General features: G+C 37.8%; 1 protein-coding gene across 2 annotated transcripts in view; it reads left to right on the top strand.

Moving 5' to 3' along the window:
- lrp1ab (low density lipoprotein receptor-related protein 1Ab) overlaps positions 1 to 20,159 on the top strand; it is a 58,921-nt gene that overhangs the window by 1,456 nt on the left and 37,306 nt on the right. For both annotated transcript variants that reach the window (XM_055223184.1, XM_033970048.2), the window contains exons 2-6: positions 5,412 to 5,552; positions 14,077 to 14,214; positions 18,833 to 18,952; positions 19,154 to 19,282; positions 19,479 to 19,739. In XM_055223184.1, coding sequence (XP_055079159.1) covers positions 5,412 to 5,552; positions 14,077 to 14,214; positions 18,833 to 18,952; positions 19,154 to 19,282; positions 19,479 to 19,739 — 789 coding nt within the window. The remainder of the gene's footprint in view (positions 1 to 5,411; positions 5,553 to 14,076; positions 14,215 to 18,832; positions 18,953 to 19,153; positions 19,283 to 19,478; positions 19,740 to 20,159) is intronic.

Below are 20,159 nucleotides of genomic sequence, written 5' to 3' on the forward strand. Positions count from 1 at the left end.
TTTTGAAATTGAGGTATTTCCAGAGCATGGCCTCATGAGCTACTCTGCCCCTCCCACTGGCTTCATCAGTATGCAACATCTGGACACAGGAAGACCATTAATCCAACTTAGATGTGACTGCAAAGGGGAGGAGATGGGGGAGGAGGGGGCTTGAGCCAGAGAGCCAGGGGTGAGGGCGGGTGAAGCGAGAATAAACTTTACTGAGAGCAGAGACTGAAGTCCCTCTAACACAGTTACATCATTGGGAGTCCTGGTTGAAGAAAACCAGTTATGTCATGCCGGTTTAGTGTTGGTCTAAATGTATATAATGGTCAGTCCCAAAGGACTGTCTCAGCATCAGCACTCAACCCGTGCACAAGAGGAGAGACACTTTTAAGGACCCATTTTTAATAGTTTACTTAACTCTGTCACTCAGAACATCTACTTTGGAAAAATACAATCATCATCCAAATTCAGAGGATAACTGCACTGACTGCTCTTTTTCTGTAATTTTAAGTAAGGCTGGGCAATAGGGTTGTCTAAAGTATCAAAAATCAGATACTAATGAATAGTAAAACTAGTGTCGAAACTTAATACTCATTTGAGCAAGTATTGATACCAAAGTCACATTCACAAGACAGAAATGAACCTTTCCTGAACAGCTTTAAAATGATCTTGAGCTAAGACACATAGACTAATATACGCACATGGACCAATATGTAATGTACCAGGACTACACAGATATAGGGCCACATGTTAATGGAAAAGAAAGAACTATGATTTAATATTGAAAGTCATTCTATTGTCTAAATAAAGAGTGTTGTTTTTTTTTTTTTAATTATCATTATGGTATTGGAATCAACATCAAGTAGGGAGTCTATTCTTGTAATCAAGTTTGAAATTTTAGTATTATGGTGATGAAAATTGAATTGTAATGTGGCAATCTGTTATTTTGGTCTTATCGTCACAATGTGATTCACTTTCTCTCTATTTAATGCAGTTGTATACTCAAACACACTCTTTCAGATTTGCATACTTTGTCTTTTGGGGACACTAGATTTCTTTTGAAATATGGTTTTCCAACTGTGAAAACAGGAGTTTAGTGTAGTATGTCACCACTTGCCATGCTTTGCTCCCAAGACTACTGGGCTAGTCTTCCCAAGATCAAGATGTGCATTAGTGTCTCTAAGTGTTGACAGGGGCTTCTCAGTCCCTTGTTAGATTTTCACCAGTTGCTTATTTGTAAATCTGTTTTGGAATATGTCTGCCATGTGAAGAAAAATAAATAAATAGAAAAGAATAAAAGACTCAACTTGTGTAATGTCAGACTGTGAATCAAGAGGCATTTTCCATGAACATTATAAAAAGAGCACACATGGGTGTTCAAATTTTGCAGGGGGTTGCAACGTTTGCCTGACACCTGGCACAACTGTGAGAATACTGGCTTTATGGTTTCTGTTTTACTTGGACATCAATAGAGAACTTCTGACGCTTCAGTCTGGCCGGTGGCCACCCTGCTGTTGGTCCACTTGCAGGTTTTTATCATATTATGATAAAAAACATGTCTCCGTGTCTGATCCTCTAATGGACATGTTGTTTAGGTTTGATTAACTACTACTTATTCTTCATGGTGACTACAATTGTTTATTTGCAAAACCCAACAAAGTATTTGAGCTTGAAGGCAATTATGTTCTTATTTTATTAAATTAAAAAGCTGCAAGGAAAAGTGGGTGTAAAGTTGGGTCTGTTTGTTGTGTCCCACTGGTGAGAGGTGTGCTGGAAGATGTGAAGAGGATAACTACTCATTTGTGCTTTTGTATATGAGTCATTCTCAGCATTTCCAACACCATACACATTCTCTCCTCCTATTTGCTTTTAAGTCACTCCAATGAGTAATTGTATGAAGTCACATTAACTCACCAAAAATGATTATATGTAAACCTAAACAAATCCTCTGGTCTAGCAGAGTCCTATAATCGTACCTTCCTCCTGCAGCTTTGTGTGTTTGTTCCTAGGAAGTTCGCAGGAGAGTCGCCCAGACAGGGTTTACTGCTGAATCTGTTGTAGTGAGTGCAGGAATTTATGTGGTCCAGCCTTTATTTGATGGCTCCTATTTTGTGTTTCCATAACAGCTGAATCTTTGCTTTTCATTTTATAAGCAGTGCTTTGCTTAGACTACAAAGTGGGTGTAAAAATGTGCCACTTGGTGGTTAACACTATGCATTCATCTAAAGTCTTTTATCATGACTGGTCTGGGACAACATGCAGAGGCTCATCAGCTTACCTCAAATGTCAACTGCTGTAACTACCCATGCAAAAACAAAACAGTCTTTTATTTGAGTTGGCTAAATGTTAAAGTTTTTGGTCCCTTCTTGCTTTTAAAACCAAAAATGTAGTAGAGAAGGAGATACAACGCTTGTTTGCTCTCCTGTTGTCTTACTGCACTACAACTCATTACTATGGCAAGGTAGTTCAAAGCTAACTACAGAAAATGTCTGGTGGGCCCTCTGAGAGCACTGGAAAAAAGATGCTAAGCAGTGACACCAAAATGAATGATAAAACCTTAAGTTTACATTTAATCGAAAAATGTTGCTTTGAAATCACCCTAAACCCAAACTTTACAGCAGGGGTTACATTACATTACATCCCCCAGAGTGGTTTTTGATCTCTGTAAGACCAACGGAGGGCCAGCAAAGGGAGACGTGATGTGTGATCTAAACCAGTCCCAGACTCTAAAACTGAGCCCGTCTTTCTCTTGTTGCTAATGCTCTGCTCTGCTGTGCTAACCATGCTACTAGGTTGATTATTATTCATATGATGCAAGTATTTATTCCCTTTCGCATTTTTAGAACTTTGGCTAAATCCTTTCGATACTCTCATTGGTAACCTCATCCTTGATCTTGGACATATTTATATCGAACAGTACCCCACCAGGCTTTTGTGTTCTCCACACAAGTATGTGAAAGATATAGTTCTTTGTGTCTTTGTTCATCTGCAATAGATTGACTCTTGAGGGAGCACGGCACATATGAAATCAATTAGAAGGTGCTGGAATGTACTGCATGGGTCTGGAGTTGATTTGTGTTGAGATGGCCGTACTGAGGGAGAGGCAGATCGCTGTAAAACTGGGTCAGTGTTGTGTCCCAGCTGGTGACGCTGTCTGGAGCCCTCTATCATTTGGCCTCTGAGTGTTCCCACTGCGTCATTTATGGTCTGTCCTCTGTGTTCACAAAGATACTTTTGGCTGTTTGCTTTTTTTGGATACACAGAAATGCCAACTCTTCAACAAAGATACACTATAACCGTGTCTTATCTTCTACAAGTTGTCACTTCATTCAGTTTTGAAAGTTTAAGGTGTGGCAGTATGGAGACATGGAGACAGGGATGGTGATCTAATTTTAACTCCTTGTTTTTACTATTGACTCAGGTTAAAGGAACAGGTAAATTAGAAATTATTCAGATTTGAACCCCCAAAACAGCTCTCAGACATGAAAAATGACTACGCATACTGAGTTAACAGTTCCTTCCTCTGTTTGAGATATTTCTAACACTTTTAAAGAGGACTGCTGACTGAGGAAGGCTGCCAGTCTCTCCAGACTCTAACCCCTCCTCAGCCACAACCTCCAATTAGGCTGTGAGGTTCTTCTCTCAGTGGCCACTATTCACTGGTGTGTAGTGAAGACAAAATTAGAAGCCACAATGTTGTATTTCCAGTTTTATGCCCACTCATAGGGAATAAGTGGGACTCAGACAACATGCTGTACACAGAAACTGAAGCCATAGAAAGTTTTAAACCTTTCATTCGGTTTTAGAGATGGATCAAAAAATTGATAATATTGCAATTGTCGCTTTGGAGCTCATATTCATAATGAGAATATTGAGTTTATTATTATTTAATACAAAAAATACATTCAGATATCATCTGAATATAGCTATCGAGATAAGACAAAAACAGAAGCTATTCATTTTTGTCCATATTGCTCATCCCTTGCATTTCCCTGTTTTTGCTTTTTGTTGTTCAAGTGGATTAAATAGCTACATATGAGCTGAACCTAATCAAGTGTATTTACTGCTTCACCAAATGGGCCATCACATTGGTAATCTCAGTGGCAGCACAGCTAACAGGCTGGACCAGGGCCATGGCTAGGCTTCCTTTCAGTCTTTCACTATTGAGTTGTTTGTGTGTTTTTGTTTGTTTTATTATTATTATTATTTTGCTTTTGTTTTGTTTGTTTTTTTTCTATTTTTTTGCAGGTAAGGTTTACAACTTTCTTTTACCAATACTTGAAGCTGTAGAGTGATACATTTAGCTCAGTGATGTAGTTGTTGACAGTTTTCCCAGATGAAGATGTGCATTGAACAAGCACCTTTCCTTAATCCACTTTAGAATATCAGTTAATTATTCACAGTTAATTTGAGCGTTTTTGTTTTTGTTTTGTTTTTTTGTCATAGAAGGCCAAGCACTAAACTCTTCTGTCTCTGAGTGCAATATGGCTGTAGCCTGATGCTCTGTTGTAATTTCAGTCACATCTCAGCCCCTGTGTGGTGTGCCCCTTCCACCTCCACCTCCCAGACCAAACACCTCCTCGCCTGCCAAGTACCAAGAGGCATCCAAGGAGGGCTCTCTTACTGCACAGAATCACAATGAGAATTACACTCTGCAGAATAACTGTACAAAGAAATTAATTGTCTAGCTAGTTTGAGCTTTATAATATGTTAATCTTCAATGATATAATTTCCCTTTTTAGTTTGGTGTATATAATCCAGTCAGCTATTGGAAGTCATTGTCAGTACTGTTTTATTCCTGGTGTATCAGTCCTACCCAGCCTTGTGTCACCTTTGGAAAATGGCAAACCTATCTGACCTGAAACCCTCAAAACATTGTCTTCTTTAATATCCTCTTGACTTCTCTGTGTTTGACTTGACTTAAAGCCTGCTTGCGTCTATAGTCTAATTGCTGATGGCTCATGGGACTTGCTATGGCAGTTAGCCTGTGGTACACCTCAACAATCTGTCTCTACTGTCTGCCTAGAAATGTTTTTTTTCCCGTGGTGTGACTTCAGTGAAAATGCGTTTGTGTTGTGAGACATGAAAGAGCAGTCTTTGTGGTATAAGTTCAAATCACCTTTGCAGTAATAACAAATGCAGAAAGAACATCTGGAAGAAAAGAGGAAATTACAAACAGGCAAAAGTAAAAGGCACCACTGTTGCTTGTAAACTTGTCATGGTGTTTTTCTTTTCTGAAAGTACTCTTTTTAAATACAAACACATCATTGTAAACTTACTTTGACCTTTGCATGTTGCTGAATCCTTCTGAGCTAAGATCTAAGCCACCACAAGCTGGAAATTTCCTGTGTTCTGTAACTTTGTAATGCAATGTAAAACCTTCCTAGACATTTTGTGACAAGACTCATTTGTTTGCCGCTTTTTAGGCCCCAAGACTGAGGAGCAGCCCAAAACCTGCAGCTCGAAGCAGTTTGTTTGCAAGGACCAGGTGACCTGCATCTCCAAAGGCTGGCGCTGTGATGGCGAGAAGGACTGTCCAGATGGCTCAGACGAATCCCCAGACATCTGTAAGTGTCTTTGCTATATCCTGGTTTTCAAATTCAAAAAATAAAAGTCGACCTTTCCCAATACTAAACATGAGTTATAAGGTATAAAACATCAGACTGATTTACTAGACAACTGAATGCCCACACCCTGAATAGACGGAGAAGGTTGTGCTTTCTTTAAAACGGCACAGACCGCAGCACAAGGACCGCCTTCTCTGGTGAATTACATGTCTAATTATGCAGTTGTGTTTAGTCTGAGCCCTCACTCTTGTCTCATCTCTCGAACACAGAATGTGTGTGTGTTAAGAGTCAAACCCTGACAAATATCCTTCTCACGTCTGTGCTCATCCTTCTATAAACTTGCTGCTAAAAGGTTTTGTCTGTTTATATGCTGGCGCTAATGGTGATTTTACTGTCTATGCACGCTCCTTCATCTGTCATGCTGCAAGTATTACCTCATTAGTAGCACGTAGAAACAAGCAGTTGACACCCCTCTGTAAGGGTCTTTTTATTGCTTCTAGAAACACTATTTAATCTTCACACAGGATTTAGGAGAAAATGTCTGAAAGGCCAGAGTATAGCATTGTAATGAGACTAAACCCCACAATATCAAGCATGGATTTAAAAGCGTTATTTAAGGGCATAGATATTAAGTGTAGAAAAGTCTGGCCTCTGATTCTCCTTGGCTAAACCCTTGAGTTGTCCTCAGATGGAACTATAGATATACAAGTTCTTTCAGGGCTTTTTCTTCTGGGGTTGCCACAACAGGGATATCTGCTATTTCACTGTTGACTTGAGATGGCCACAAATATACAATATGAAGCTTCTGTTGTAATACACACTTGATAATAGAATAAAATCAGATGTTTACATTAAGTTGTGACGATTGACACAGAAATGATTGTAAATAGCACAATGCTGCAATTGCTTTTGCCCAACTGCATGTAGGGGTGAGCAATATTAACAAAAATGAATAACCATTTAATTGAATAAAATGAATAACCATTGGGATAATTTGATGGCAATATTCAATGCTATGTGCTAAATGTGCCTGTTAATATTTTTGTTGAGGTTTCAGTATGGCACAAACATGAAAGTGTTTTTAATATCTCCCACCTCCAAGTTACATTTGCTTTACTCTTACAGGAAACTTCACAATTTTACAATTATTTGCTGCTATTGACTCAAAGACCAAACAGCATTCCCTTTGTCTTATATACCATTACTCTGTCACCAGCTTTTTGCATTTTATGAATGTTACAGTAAGCTAATGTGTCATAAACAGCCAGATAAAAAGCACTTCACATTTATTTTTTTAGACATAAATTCAATTGAAACACTTCTGAAATGGCCAGTTATTGTTTTCTAGTTATATTGCTTTAGTCCTAGTTTTAGTTCTAGTTTTATTTCAACCTGAATAGTCACAATTATCAATTAACCTAGTAATTTTGACATCCCAATCCCAGATAAAGGTCAGAAGGGGCCAAACCTACTTAAAATTGTTCCACATTTACAGTGAAGGCAAAGATTCTTGACTTATTATCAAGACCCATCATTCATATCATATTTTTAATTTCAGACTTAGTGTTAAGGAACACTGTTGGAAACCAGTTGTGGAAATGATGGATACATAAATGCAGTATACACATGCCTCTATATTGGGAGGAAAAGTTAATGAACAATTCATCTTTCAAGTTTGGAAAAACTGTGTGCAACATTGTAATAACCTTCATTTTTTTATTGAAGTAGTTTATAAGATAGTCTAAACCATCTTTACTTGAGCAGCTACATGCCTGACCGCAGTGTGTGTTAATGTAAGAGCAGCATGCGACTATAATTACGTCATTATCTCTAGTTCAAGTTAATTACTCACTGCAGACTTTGTTTACAAGTACCCATGCAGATTTACAAAGCAAAAGAAACCGGCTTTCATTTCTTTACCACTTTTCTAGTTTTCATAGTCTGGCAATATGGAAATCCCCTAGCAGTCTTTGATATTCATGACTGTAAAAAACAAAAAAAAACTAAAACAAAAAAACCAAACAAGAAACATAGCAGGCAAAGAATAAATATAGGTGTATATGTCAAAACTGAAACCATCTGCGTCTCGTCCGATGTCACTAATTGGAGTGCAACGCTCCATTTTAGTCGAAGTAAGTACCACCTGTTATGTTTACGATGATCATGAATTCACTTACAGTCAAAGAAGTGCATGTTGTAAACAAGTTCTTTTGTCTGGAATGGATCTTTGATGTGTGTCCCAGTTACCCATCTCAAAAGAAAGTGTACTCTTCAGCATCTTACTGTCTGAAGCCCTAATTGCCTGTCATTTCCAAACCATGCATTCAGGTTGCAATTATGCTGAGCAGCTAAAGACTAACTTCTGCTACTGTGATGGTGCTGCCTTGATCACATGAATCATTGGCATGCCACACCACTGGTGGCCACAGATAATACCATGGGGTAGAGACAGTTGTAGTGTTATCCTATGGCCAAGCTGAACACACTAGACTGGAGCTCAGACATGTGTATTCCGTTATGTTCATGGTGCTTTACTTCAGCTGCTTTGTAAGTGGGGGTCCTGGCATAATGCCACTGACACTCTGCATGAGTCTCCCCCTGACGTCCCACTTTCAGATAAAGTATTCTTCCTGACTATGCAGGCCTGTCTATAGGTATGACCCCATCATCCTCTCTGAGGCACTCCACTGACTGTTCCTCACTGACTGCACTGCTTAAATTAGTTTCAGGCAAGTTGTTTCACCTCAATTACGTATACCTAGGGCTCAGGAAGTGGACTTTGTGACACTGGCCTTCAAGGCAGGAGTTCCTTGTCCCAACGATTGTGCTTTGCACAGGCAAACCGTTTATAAATTCCCTTTTATTAGCAGGGCTAGTGTTATCTTTATAGAGCAAACTTAAGATAATGGAGTGAGATACAAGTGGGTCATGATGCCTGTGTATGCCTGATTTAGAGTAAATGAAATTTAGTGCTCAAAAGTATATCAACTATTGACTTCATATATATGAAAACTGCATGCCATTGTGTATTTGTGCTCTGGTTCACATTCATACATTCATAGTGTACAGATATACAACAGTATGTAGTAGAGGGAACCAGGTCGTGCACAGAAGTGGTGCTTAAGCACCCGCTCCATTGCCTTGTGTCTAGGCCTGTCATGATAACAAATCTTGAAGCACGATATATTGCTACAGAGACATATAGCTATAAATGATAATATTTTAACTATTTTATGCCACTGACACAAAGCAGGATTATCCCAGTAAACCTATTTTTAAACATACAGTATCATTATAAGGCCTGAGCTGCAACAAATAAATATTACAATTAACTAATAATTAGCCAAATCCCCTCTCAAATATGACCTTATTACATAAAAATGACAAAAATCTCCCCTTTATTGAAAAGAAATTACACACGATAAATATTGAGCCTCAAAATATATTGTTCCAACTTTCATATTTTGAACTATAAGTCAATAATAATAATAACTGTGGCAGTTCTACTCATGCCCTTTAAGGGCTTGTGTCAAAACATGTGTTTTTAAAAAAATCAGTTGAATTCTCATAAAGCAGCCATATAACACATAAGTCCAGTTTTAGACTGGACTGTTGTCTGAAGTGATCTGTCTACAGCTCAGTGTCAGACTGCATCTCACAAAGTGGCCATGCTGAAGCTGAGAAAAGGGGTGGACCACAATAGTTTTTACAGTCTAATAAACTATTGACTAGTTTGAATTTTGGAGAGAAGTAGGTCACACCAGTGTGGCATACGTCCCATTGTTCTATGTCTATATAAGATTGCACAGTGCTTTGCTGCTAAACTTCAGTTGACAAATAACTCATTTAAGTATATTTCAAAGAGGGAGGCATTATGAAAAATCGTCTTTTTGGAGCTTTCTACCATTCTATAACATTCTTTCCTTATCAAAATCATGCCTGAAGAGGTTTTATATGTCCATATATTTATATATCCATGTATGTTTTAGTAATCTAGTAATCTAGAGATCTCTCCCGGGCCCTGTTCAAACTCTCCTTACAGTTAGCAGTACAATGCTATTCAAGGATCAGTCCATAACCTACATCACCTGTTCTCCTGCACAGCAATTTTCTATAAATATGCAAAAGCAGGATGCACAACAATATATTACAACTTTGTAAACCTGATGCGATGTGCAATAGTTTCATTAGCGAAATGCACACAGATTGTAATGTGATAGCACTTACAAGGGGGAGTGACATAGCACAGAGCGAACATTATGAGATGTTATTGTGTTGTTTTTGGAGAATATTGCATTTTCAAAATAATAAAAGGTAACATGGCGATCTAAATATGTTTTCTTAAGCAATATGGAAAAGTGCCCTTTTTTCGTAGTAGAGCACAGGCCCCACAAAATGTATATGCACGTCCCTGTGTTTCAGGGGCTAATTGAGCTATTTCCCGAGTGTTCTAGAAGGTTTTTTAGATACAGTTAAATTGTGAGTGCTGTGTCACGGCTTCATGTTTCTTTGTTGGAGCTTAAATGGCTCTCTCCTTCTGTGTTCAGTTATGGTTCTTGCGTTAAACGCATTCTTCGTGGTTGAGACAGCGAATGGGAACAGATGTTTGAATAAGCCTTAGCATGTAAGCACTTTCCCTGTCATCAGAGTTCCTCAATTCAATAATTTATTAACAACAAAAGGCTACATGTTACTGTTGTTTTTTCCAGTTTAACTTCTGTTTAACATTTAAATATTCTTCCAAGGATTTCCACCTAGCAGGGTGACATGCATTTGAATCATGCTAATTTGCAGTCCTTTTACACCAATGCAGTGTTATCCACTTTGAGCACAGAAGAGAGAAAGCTGTTCGCTTTGAGCAGGTTTAACACTTGTTAATGCCAAGGAGACACACCCTCTTTTCACACGGGTTAGTTAGTCTGCTTTTTATGTACTTCGCTACCCATCCAGAAACATAGTAGGCCTATATGTTTTAAGTTAGACAATAATTTTGAATTATTATTGAATTATTCGAATCGATTCATAATGAAAAACGATATCCTCTGAATCATTTAAGTGAAACAGTTTCATTTGATTATATTTATTTTTATATACCACTTTATCTATGTGACTACAGTCTCCTAGCCCACACACAGGGACCAATGCCAGTGGGTGTCATTGCCTGTCGCTGGGTCGATAGTAAGGCCTGCCTGATGTTTGGATTGAGTTATCATCTCCTGCTGTGGCCCAAGGCACTGCTAGCCCACACAAGAAGGATATCTGTCCATGTCCTGCCCTCCAGTTGCTACAGGACCTCAGTCAACTATGCCCTTTGTCCGACCTGACTGTCATGAGACCCTCTCCATGACAACGAGGACTAAAGGTGCTCACATGGCAGCATACAGTGATGCAGATAAGGGATGATCCCAGAGACTTTTGTGTTGCTCAAAATGAACAGCCAAGAAAAAAGTCACAAAAAATTAATAAAACTGCTTAGTAAAGGCTTGATTTCATTTTTACTCTAGGGGGGATCGTGTTATTGCTTAAAGTCAGTCATGTTGCTGTTCCCAGGAGGGGAGTGGTGGAGTGGGTGGATAGCAGCGAGGACAGTGGTTAACAACATACTCCCCCTCCACAGAGGAAGGAGCAAAGCCCAGTAAATCCCTCTGGTCTTTGGCTCTGGGCCCTCCTCTGCCCTTGCCCCAATCAGCACGCAGAAAATACAGGCCTTTCTCACGCCACCAAGGCCCAACTTCCCGTTCAGTAGTCTCCTTCTCATCCCTGTCTTTTTGAATGTGTCCATCACAAGTTTTGTCAGATAAGAACACATCACAAAACATCTTCAGTTTGCTTTGGCTCCTGGTGGTGCTTTTGCCCTGATAAGCTAAAGGTGAATAAACCTGTAATAAACTTTGAGACAGGCCTGACTGCGAGTTAAGTATTAAACTCTGGGTTAGTTCATTCTGATTTCTGAAACAGCATAGAACCAGCGCCATTTGCATTACATATTTTTAGGCTTTTGGTCAGTGTCATTTTTCAAATGAAATATGGTTGTGCATCTATGTTTAATTTTTTTTTAATGTTTTATATGGCTCAGAACATGGATGCAAGTTGGGAAATCATAGAGAGATTTGATGTTCATGTCATCTTCTACAGAGTAAATCTATTTATACCATATGTACAGTTCTTAGAACTCAGACAAAAACTGACATAGACTCAAATGCGTACAATTGCAACATGTTGTAATGTGGCTTCATCGGGGCACTAGCTGGACAAACATTACGGTCATGGTTCTGGTTATTTAGGACACAGTAATATTTGTCTTCATGTTAATGTTTGGTAAAGATTTGAATCTATTTTATTTTTCTATTTTTTTTCCCCTTTAGTCCATAGACAAATGACATAGGAAAAATCAGCTGCCAGCATGAGGAAAAGCTTGTTGTAATACTCTGCTGCCAACAACTTCCTAAGGGGAGTGTAGAAAGCAGGGGTCATCTCCATTGTCCCTCTGCATAGTTATTTAATCCCCATATTATACGTTCTATTTAGTTTTCCACTGCAGCTCCCTATTCAGGGCCTGCCAAGGTATTACTGTGTTGTGAGGCAGTCGTATGACTATTTTGTTGCTGGCTTGCCAACAAAAAGATGCATGCAGGCTAAAAATGTGTCATAAAAGCACAACCTAAAATACGTTGTAGGTTTTTTTTTTTTTGGTTTCTTTTGTTTTGTTTTTACACTTTGTCAGTCTTTATACATTGCCTTTCCCTTGTTTGCTGTGCTCTTCTAGTCTAAAAGTTTATATATTCTAAAAAGTATGTTGAAAAAAATGTGTTTTTTTTTTTTTATCTGAACCTATAGACTTTTAAATACGACTGTGGTTCTACTATTGTATGTTTAAAATATATGCATGTGTGTGTGAAATTATTAAAGTATATAATTTCACATCTTTGTTACTGTCACACTGACATTACTGACAGTATGGCAGCCACGCGGAAGCAGTGCTTCATCTACCTCCAGAACAGGTGGAGTTGTTCAGAAGCGACACCGAGGATGAAGAATTCAGTGGATTTAGTGATTTGCAGTGAGATCGAGAGTAAACTTGCTAGCTTGTTTTTTATGCTTTAATTAAAATTATAACTGTTAATGTCTTACGGTAACATACCAGCCACGCATTCAGTTCACTGTCTATACTTCATGTAGCTGAATAAATATAGGTTATGTAATGGTTGATTATACATGTTACAGTTCACTTGTTTGACCAATAAATGGCACTGGTGAGTTTGTAATACCTGTAAAAAATTTACTTGACTTGTTTTCCTTTATACACTTTATATTTAATTTCCTTCATTTATAAGACCACAAAGGTGATCATTTTTAATTTGGACCAATATTGTAAATATTTAGTTTATCATAAGTCTAGTTTAAGGTCGCGAAAAGTACTTCCTGTTGTCTGGTTCAGCCTTTTACGCTAATGCAAGTCTTTCCCGATAGAGGACTATTTAAGAAACAATTGAGAAGTAAAATATAAAGTTTTTAGTTCACCGGTTTGTTTACAAGCAAGCCAAAGTGGCATGTACATTTTTTATGCGTTCATATGCAGTTTTGTGTGTTTATGTAATATGAGCCAAAGCTTACATTATATACTGTTGTTTTATATTAATCATATTTTTTATGCAATGTAGATCTTTACACTTATGCTATTTTTAGGTATTTAGTTTATAAAGCTTGTGCCAGAGCTCTCATAATATAAAAGTATATATTGTTTCATGTGAAGGTTGTGGACCTTTTCTCCATTTTTAGTAGTTTCCTAAAATGGGTCAGCAGATGTTACAGGTTGGAGGCAAGAGAGAGAAAAAGCTGGCTGAGCTAACAGTTTGCTCAGTATTTGGGCTTGAGGAAAGGTATAGTGAGGCTAAGGATTTTTTTGTGTTTTTTTTTCTAGTTAAATACAGATCTACATGTCTAAATCTGCCAAATGTAACCTTAACATTATCAGTAAAAGCTTCAGTAAATGTAGCAGTACTCTGTTGTTTTATAGATCCCTCTAGAAGTGCAGTGATTCATTGTTATGATAGGATTTCATCTCATTTGGTTTGTGGAGGCGTTTACTAAATTCATGACACCCACCGTTGCAGTATGCCACTAGAAAGCATGAGACTGTTGAAATGTCTGGGAATAGGCCTGTCACAATAAAAAATGTCTTCAGTGTGATATATTACCAGAAAATATTGCAGTAATATTGAAGACCATTTGGCAGGATAATTGCCCTCTGCACCTCAAATGTTACCAATATTTAAAAAAGTACCCCGCTAATGCAAATAATGTACAGGCGATGCAAACTGAGCCCCAGAAAATATTGTGTATGTTGTATTTATTGACCGATAAGTCAGTATAATAATAATTGTGACAGGCCTATCTGGAAATGTAACACATATCAAAGTATAGTTTAAAACACTGTCACTTTAATGATATGAACAAATTGATTTTGGGAATCGCATGCCTTTGTTTCTGCGTTTGACATTGTTCTTGTTATTGTCTTTCACAGGCACTCACAACAGAGTACGGCAGTGTCCTGTGAATGAGCACGGCTGTCTGGACCTGGACGTATGTCTCCCTATGAGCAAGTTGTGTGATGGAGTCCCAGATTGTTCTGACGGTTGGGATGAGGGGCCTCACTGCAGAGGTATGGAGCACACTGATAATCACCTAAATGAAATGATAGTGTTAACTGTGCTTTGTAGAATTAAACATGATGATTTGTTACCATGTCCTTACAAATGTTGAAAAGCTTCTTTATGTTATGAGCAGAACATATTTATAAAATTTAGCCATCATGCGTCATGGCTGTTTGAAGTTGAAGTGGGCATGTGCATGTTGTGCAGGTTATATTGGAGGGTAAGTCTCACATAGTCAACGCCTCTTCACCATAAGACTTTAGACAGATCAAGTATTTTGTTTAACCTGAATGTGCAGTGTGACATTCACTTTTCTTAATACATTGGTCAACACCTTTTTTCAACGCGTTACATCGCCATGATGCCACTGGCACACACAAATGAACAGTTACCTTCCCGCTCCGAGCCAGTCACACGCCCACTGCCCCCCGCACAAACACTCCAGTAGTGTATCCAGGACTTTTGGCATTGCTATTTGTGATCCCCCGCCTCTTCACGGAAAGGGAAAGGTCTGGCCTTTCACAAGCATTTCTGTGTTTTCTCACACAAACTGCAGGGTTGTGCACGTATACCTGGCCACCAGTGTCTGAAAGCACACTTTGTCAGTAGTATGTCTTAGGTTGTTGACAGCAGTGCTTAGAAAGGTAGGTCAAGTTGGAGGTTCATCTTCCAGAGAAGCAGCTCCTGAACATTTTTATAATGTGACAGAATATTAGTGTAGTTCACCTGAATTCATGCATTTGCAAATCTTTGCAAAGCTATAGGACAATACTTAAATTAAGAAATTAAAAACTGATGCCAATATATTATGGTCAAATTGTAACGTGATGCCCCATTGTTTTTTGGGATTGGTGATTTATTAATCAAAGCTCCTTTGTCTTTTTCTGTTGAGTGCCGCCATAAGTCTTACCCTATTGCTCTTTCAAAAGTGACTGATTGATAGGGAAAAGAAAATGGGGTCACCACTGCCCTTTTTAAAAGCTTTTTTAAAGCTCCCCTGATTATTGTACTGCTCCAATGCCATTGTCTATGTATGCAGCAGGCTGCATTGTTTTTCATGTACCTCTTACTGTGGAATGAGAATCGGTCATACATTACTTTGAAGCTCCCTAAAGCATTGCTTCATAAATCTTGAGCTAAATTAGTTTATTGACTGCTTTTATTTGTCCTGCAAGACCAGACTTGTTTAATTATATTGCTTTTTTGCCTGGTGTTTTAGTCTTTTTCCAAACTATAACAACTGTAACAAAGTTTTTAGTTTATGTTTAAGTTTGTCTGCATTTGGGAAATATATGGATTTTTGTAATCATTTCTGCTGGGTATTGCCACTGTTTGAGTCTGCTAAAGTTACTGTGTGTTCATTACTCAAGCTGTTGACCCGCCTGTGTTTGCTTTCGGTTACTTTGCCCTCTTTAACTATGCAATAGGCAAACACAAGGAGCCTGCCAATATACACTCAATAGTTAGTTTTACCTATACCCTGATATTATGCACACCCTAATCATGTGACTAATATTCACTCACACTTTCCCGCAAGTCCTTATTTATGGTTTCTCATCATCACTGTTTATCTGTTACGTGATTGTGTAATGCTCTAACACCTAGCTTGACTTCAAACAGGTTATGCTGTTATACATTAAAATTATTTGTGGTTGATCCAAAGAGGAAAAATGGCATCAGGAAGTGAGGAGATTGTGATTACTATAAGGATTTCAGTTGATTGAAATTGATGGGAAAACGATAGGCTCCTGTCAGCTCCGGGCTGCAGTCATGGACATGTGAAAACTTGTCTCTTGACGGCAAGAGCACAAAGCTAGGAATGTCCCAAAGCCTCAGTGATATAGGGGCTACTTAGATTATAACACATATTTTAGTACGCTTAAAAGGCGATTCAGTTTCAGATACAATTATGTTTTTTTGCATAACCCAACATAATTGATCAACTAAAATTGGTTGATCATTTATTGGTTGTATTGGTGTTGGTATTAGATACACAGACTCTCCTAAAAGATCATCTTCTCCTAATAGATCATATATAAATGAGGCCTACAATACAGTTCACATAGCATGCTTTTATGTTTTTGTTGTTGTTTTTTTTGTTGGAGTTTAACACAATAGTATTTTTGTATTCAAGTTGTCTCTTGTTTATTGGCAGTTCATTCAGATGTGGGAAGATCTGAATAAACATAAATAATTACTCTTGAAAGTAATGAGTTACTCTCATAGAAAAGTGTCTTATAGCTGCTGAAGAGCTTAACCAATTATTATAATTAACATGGACATTGCATTGTCACTTTCCTCTAAACGGCTCATGACAGTCCTCTGTGATGTGCACTCGGAGTGACGATAGTGAAACTAAATTCTGTATTTTATACTATGATTATGATGATAAAATTATTATTTTCTTTTTTGCCAGCTATACCATTCAGTTGAAAGTTAAACTTGTAAATCACTTTTTCTTTTACTATGTTCTCTCTGCAGCGTTGTAATAGTTGTTTTGAAGTTATAATGCTTTCTGTCTAGGGTCTCTCATGAAGCTTTGTGCTCTCACTTGCTGTAGATTAGTGAAATTAAGGATTTCTATCTGTGCAGCAACAGAATCACTGGTTGATGCATGCTTCTTCAGTTCTGAAGGCCTTGTGTCACCAGGAGTTGTTTGCATTGTTCATTAACCCAGGGTCGAGCATCTGACACACTGCTGTTGTGTGAGTTCTAAAATATTTGGGTAAATACTTGTATTTGTCCATGTACCTTTTCATCTCTAGTACTGTTCAATGATCGTGCTTGTTAACACTGTAGCACTTTCTAACAGATACACTCCACAGTTTAAGTATTGAAAATACTTAGTTTGAAGTGAAGTGCTAAAGGTTGGGTTATAAAATAATTCAATTAGCATATGATGTTGTTTTCAAAACATCCATATACATTGTAAATTATTTTGAAAAAAAAAATAAAAAAAAATAGTAGTAATAAGTAATAAAGTAATATTTTTCTTTTGTTGACAAAAAATAATTCAAATTAACTGATTCAAATTCAAAGTAATTCAAATTAAAAAATAAACTGCATTTATTAGAAATGTTATGTACATATTACAACTATTGTATTACTATTAGGATGTATTTGTGGCCAATATTCCACATCATTAGAGAAGTCGTCCCTTGGAAAACGAGCCTAAACGAAGGTGGACTCCAGTGCTGGTCGCCTGTGGTCTCTTGCTGAGGCGTGCTAAATGGATTGGATATGGGCCACGGTGTTTGCTGGGGGACTCTTCCTTTCACTCAGGGCCACAACAAAAGAGCCATTGTAGCAGAGAGTGCCACGGCCTTTGTATAATGAGGACCCTTCACTGGTCCAATCTCCACTCTTTACAGTCACACTATCGTTCGCTGTATGTACACTGTGTCATTCATTCGTGCTAAATAATTTTTGTTTTGACATTGTGTTAGGCAGTTATACTGAACCTAATAGTTCTACCCTTTGATTTTACATTGTTAAGGTGTAATTTTTATCTTATTGTTTCACATATTTAATATTGTTGGGGGGGTTTGTGAATAAATATCAGCAGAAATATGTGCTTGTTTGGCCACAAGGGAGTACTCTGCCTGTGGTCCATAGCTACTGTGATAAAACTTAAGCTTAAGAAGATATATTTTCAGTTTTAATCTAGCATTTATTTTATTAAAAATAAAATGAACTACAACCACTCACATTGTACTGTATGAATCTCTTTAAATAATGTCTCATAAAGTTATTGCTATGTCTTTGAACTGTTTCATAATATCAGATAAGGGTTATTAGTTTCAAGTTTCATTCTGAATATAAAGGGAGTGTCAACACAGCTATGACACCAACAATGTCCCATTTATCCTCTGCCTCCAACATACACGATGTCTACAGGGACATGGAGATGCAGGGTGCTCTGAGTGTCCCTGCTTTCATTTGCTGCCAAAAGGCTGTGTCCTTGAGTTCCCTCTGGGGGCGGGATCGAGCATGTCCTCTCCCACATGTGTGCATTCAAATTGCCTCATCTGTCACATTGTACATGCACCAGCCCTTGCTCATCCTGCAGTGGTATTTTATCCCCGGTGATACAGCACGATGCAAGTCTGGGAGTTTTGCAAAGACTATGACCAATTATAGAAAGCTATTTTGCACATAGTTAAGAAAGCAATTACTTAGCATGAAAAGAGCTCAAAGGTCAGTTAAACATAATATGAGTCAATTATGTTTTCCCTTATGAAAAAAGCTAGAGTTGTTTCATTTGTGTGTGTAATATTCAGATCAAAAACTCAAAATACTTGGTTTCACCAGCTGTGAAGATACTCTCCTCTGGGAAGTTTTCCCATGTGTTGTTAATATGCGTATTTCTTCACTTTACTTGTGATAATTCCAGTATGGAAATTGTTCATTGCCACCTATTGTTTTAACAATGAGAGACTTAGCCTTACTCCATGTGCTACTGGCAACAATCTCTATTTTGTCCATAGGTCCTGACTTCCTTGTTGTGTTTCCATACATGGTTGAAAACTTTTTGACCACTACAGCTGTCAAACTGTTCATTTTTTTTTTAAATATTTTGTATATTATATTGTGCCTAATGATTTCTTTCTCTTTGTTTCTGTTTAGAACATGCTACAGCCTGTGCCTCCCATGAGTGCCAGTATCACTGTGCGGTGACACATGATGGTCCTAAGTGCTACTGTGCTCCTGGGTATGAAGTGGCTGACAATGGAAAGACATGTAAAGGTGAGTAGGATTTAACATGGTTTTCTGGACAGAACAACTGTATTTTGTATATACATGTTTGTAAGTCACGAAATTAAAAATAAAAGAAAAAATGAATACCAAAAATCATATATTAAGATATAGTAATTAATATATCAATGACTTAATATTTGGGACTTTCTAATAAAAATAATTTTAATAACTGACTGTTTTCTCTCTTAGATTTTAATGAGTGCAATGTATATGGGACCTGCTCTCAGACATGTACAAACACAGAGGGCTCCTACACCTGCAGCTGTGTGGAGGGCTACCTGCTGCAGCCAGACAACCGCTCCTGCAAAGCCAAAAATGGTATGTTTTTGTTATTTTTTCTTGTTACATTGTTATATTCAAAAACATCAACTGTACAAAATATCAGTTATGCCATATAAGCTTTAGAGTGTGTACTTTTTGTTTCCATTGTGTACATTTTTGTTAATAATCTCTTTGTTATGCACATTATGCACATAATGCATATTCCTTTAAAATCCCACATCTTCTTTTACAGTTCCTGTGGAACGTCTTCCAATGCTCTTGATTGCCAACCTGCATGACATTCGGTGCACCACTCTGGGAGGCTCCATGTCCAGACTGCCCTCCATCACGACAAAGCAGACGATGGCCATGGACTTTGTGTATGCTCAGGAGAAGGTCTGCTGGATAGATGTGGGAGACACCCCTGCAACCACTCAGCTCAAGTGCGCCAGTATCCCCGATCTCAAGACTGTCACCAACATCCGTACCATTAACATCTCCCTCAGCCTGCACCGTGAGTACTCATTTCTTAAAACCTGAACAGAAAGATGGAGAATATGTTGATAGTTGGCATGGGGTGATCTCCTATATAAACTCTTTTGAAATTGGGCAATACATCTCTGATTACCACGATAAATGTCTTTTCATTGAATCAATTGTACCTATTCCCCATCACAATTAAACTTGTATGAAATGTTATGATGTCATCTGAAACCCTGCAATTCAAAAGGGAAAGTTACTGTTAGGCATATCACGATAACAAATTTTGAAGTGCAATATATTGCTCAAGTAATAAAACGATAATACTGAAACCAAACAAACCAAACCAGAACAATATTAACAATATTGTTACAAAAAAAAAAAAAAAAAAAGAACTGTAATAAATAAATAACAGAAAGCAACACTTAAGTAGTTAGTTTGTGTCTATAATGAG

Source organism: Periophthalmus magnuspinnatus, chromosome 7 (assembly GCF_009829125.3).
Source record: "Periophthalmus magnuspinnatus isolate fPerMag1 chromosome 7, fPerMag1.2.pri, whole genome shotgun sequence".
NCBI lineage: Eukaryota > Metazoa > Chordata > Actinopteri > Gobiiformes > Gobiidae > Periophthalmus > Periophthalmus magnuspinnatus.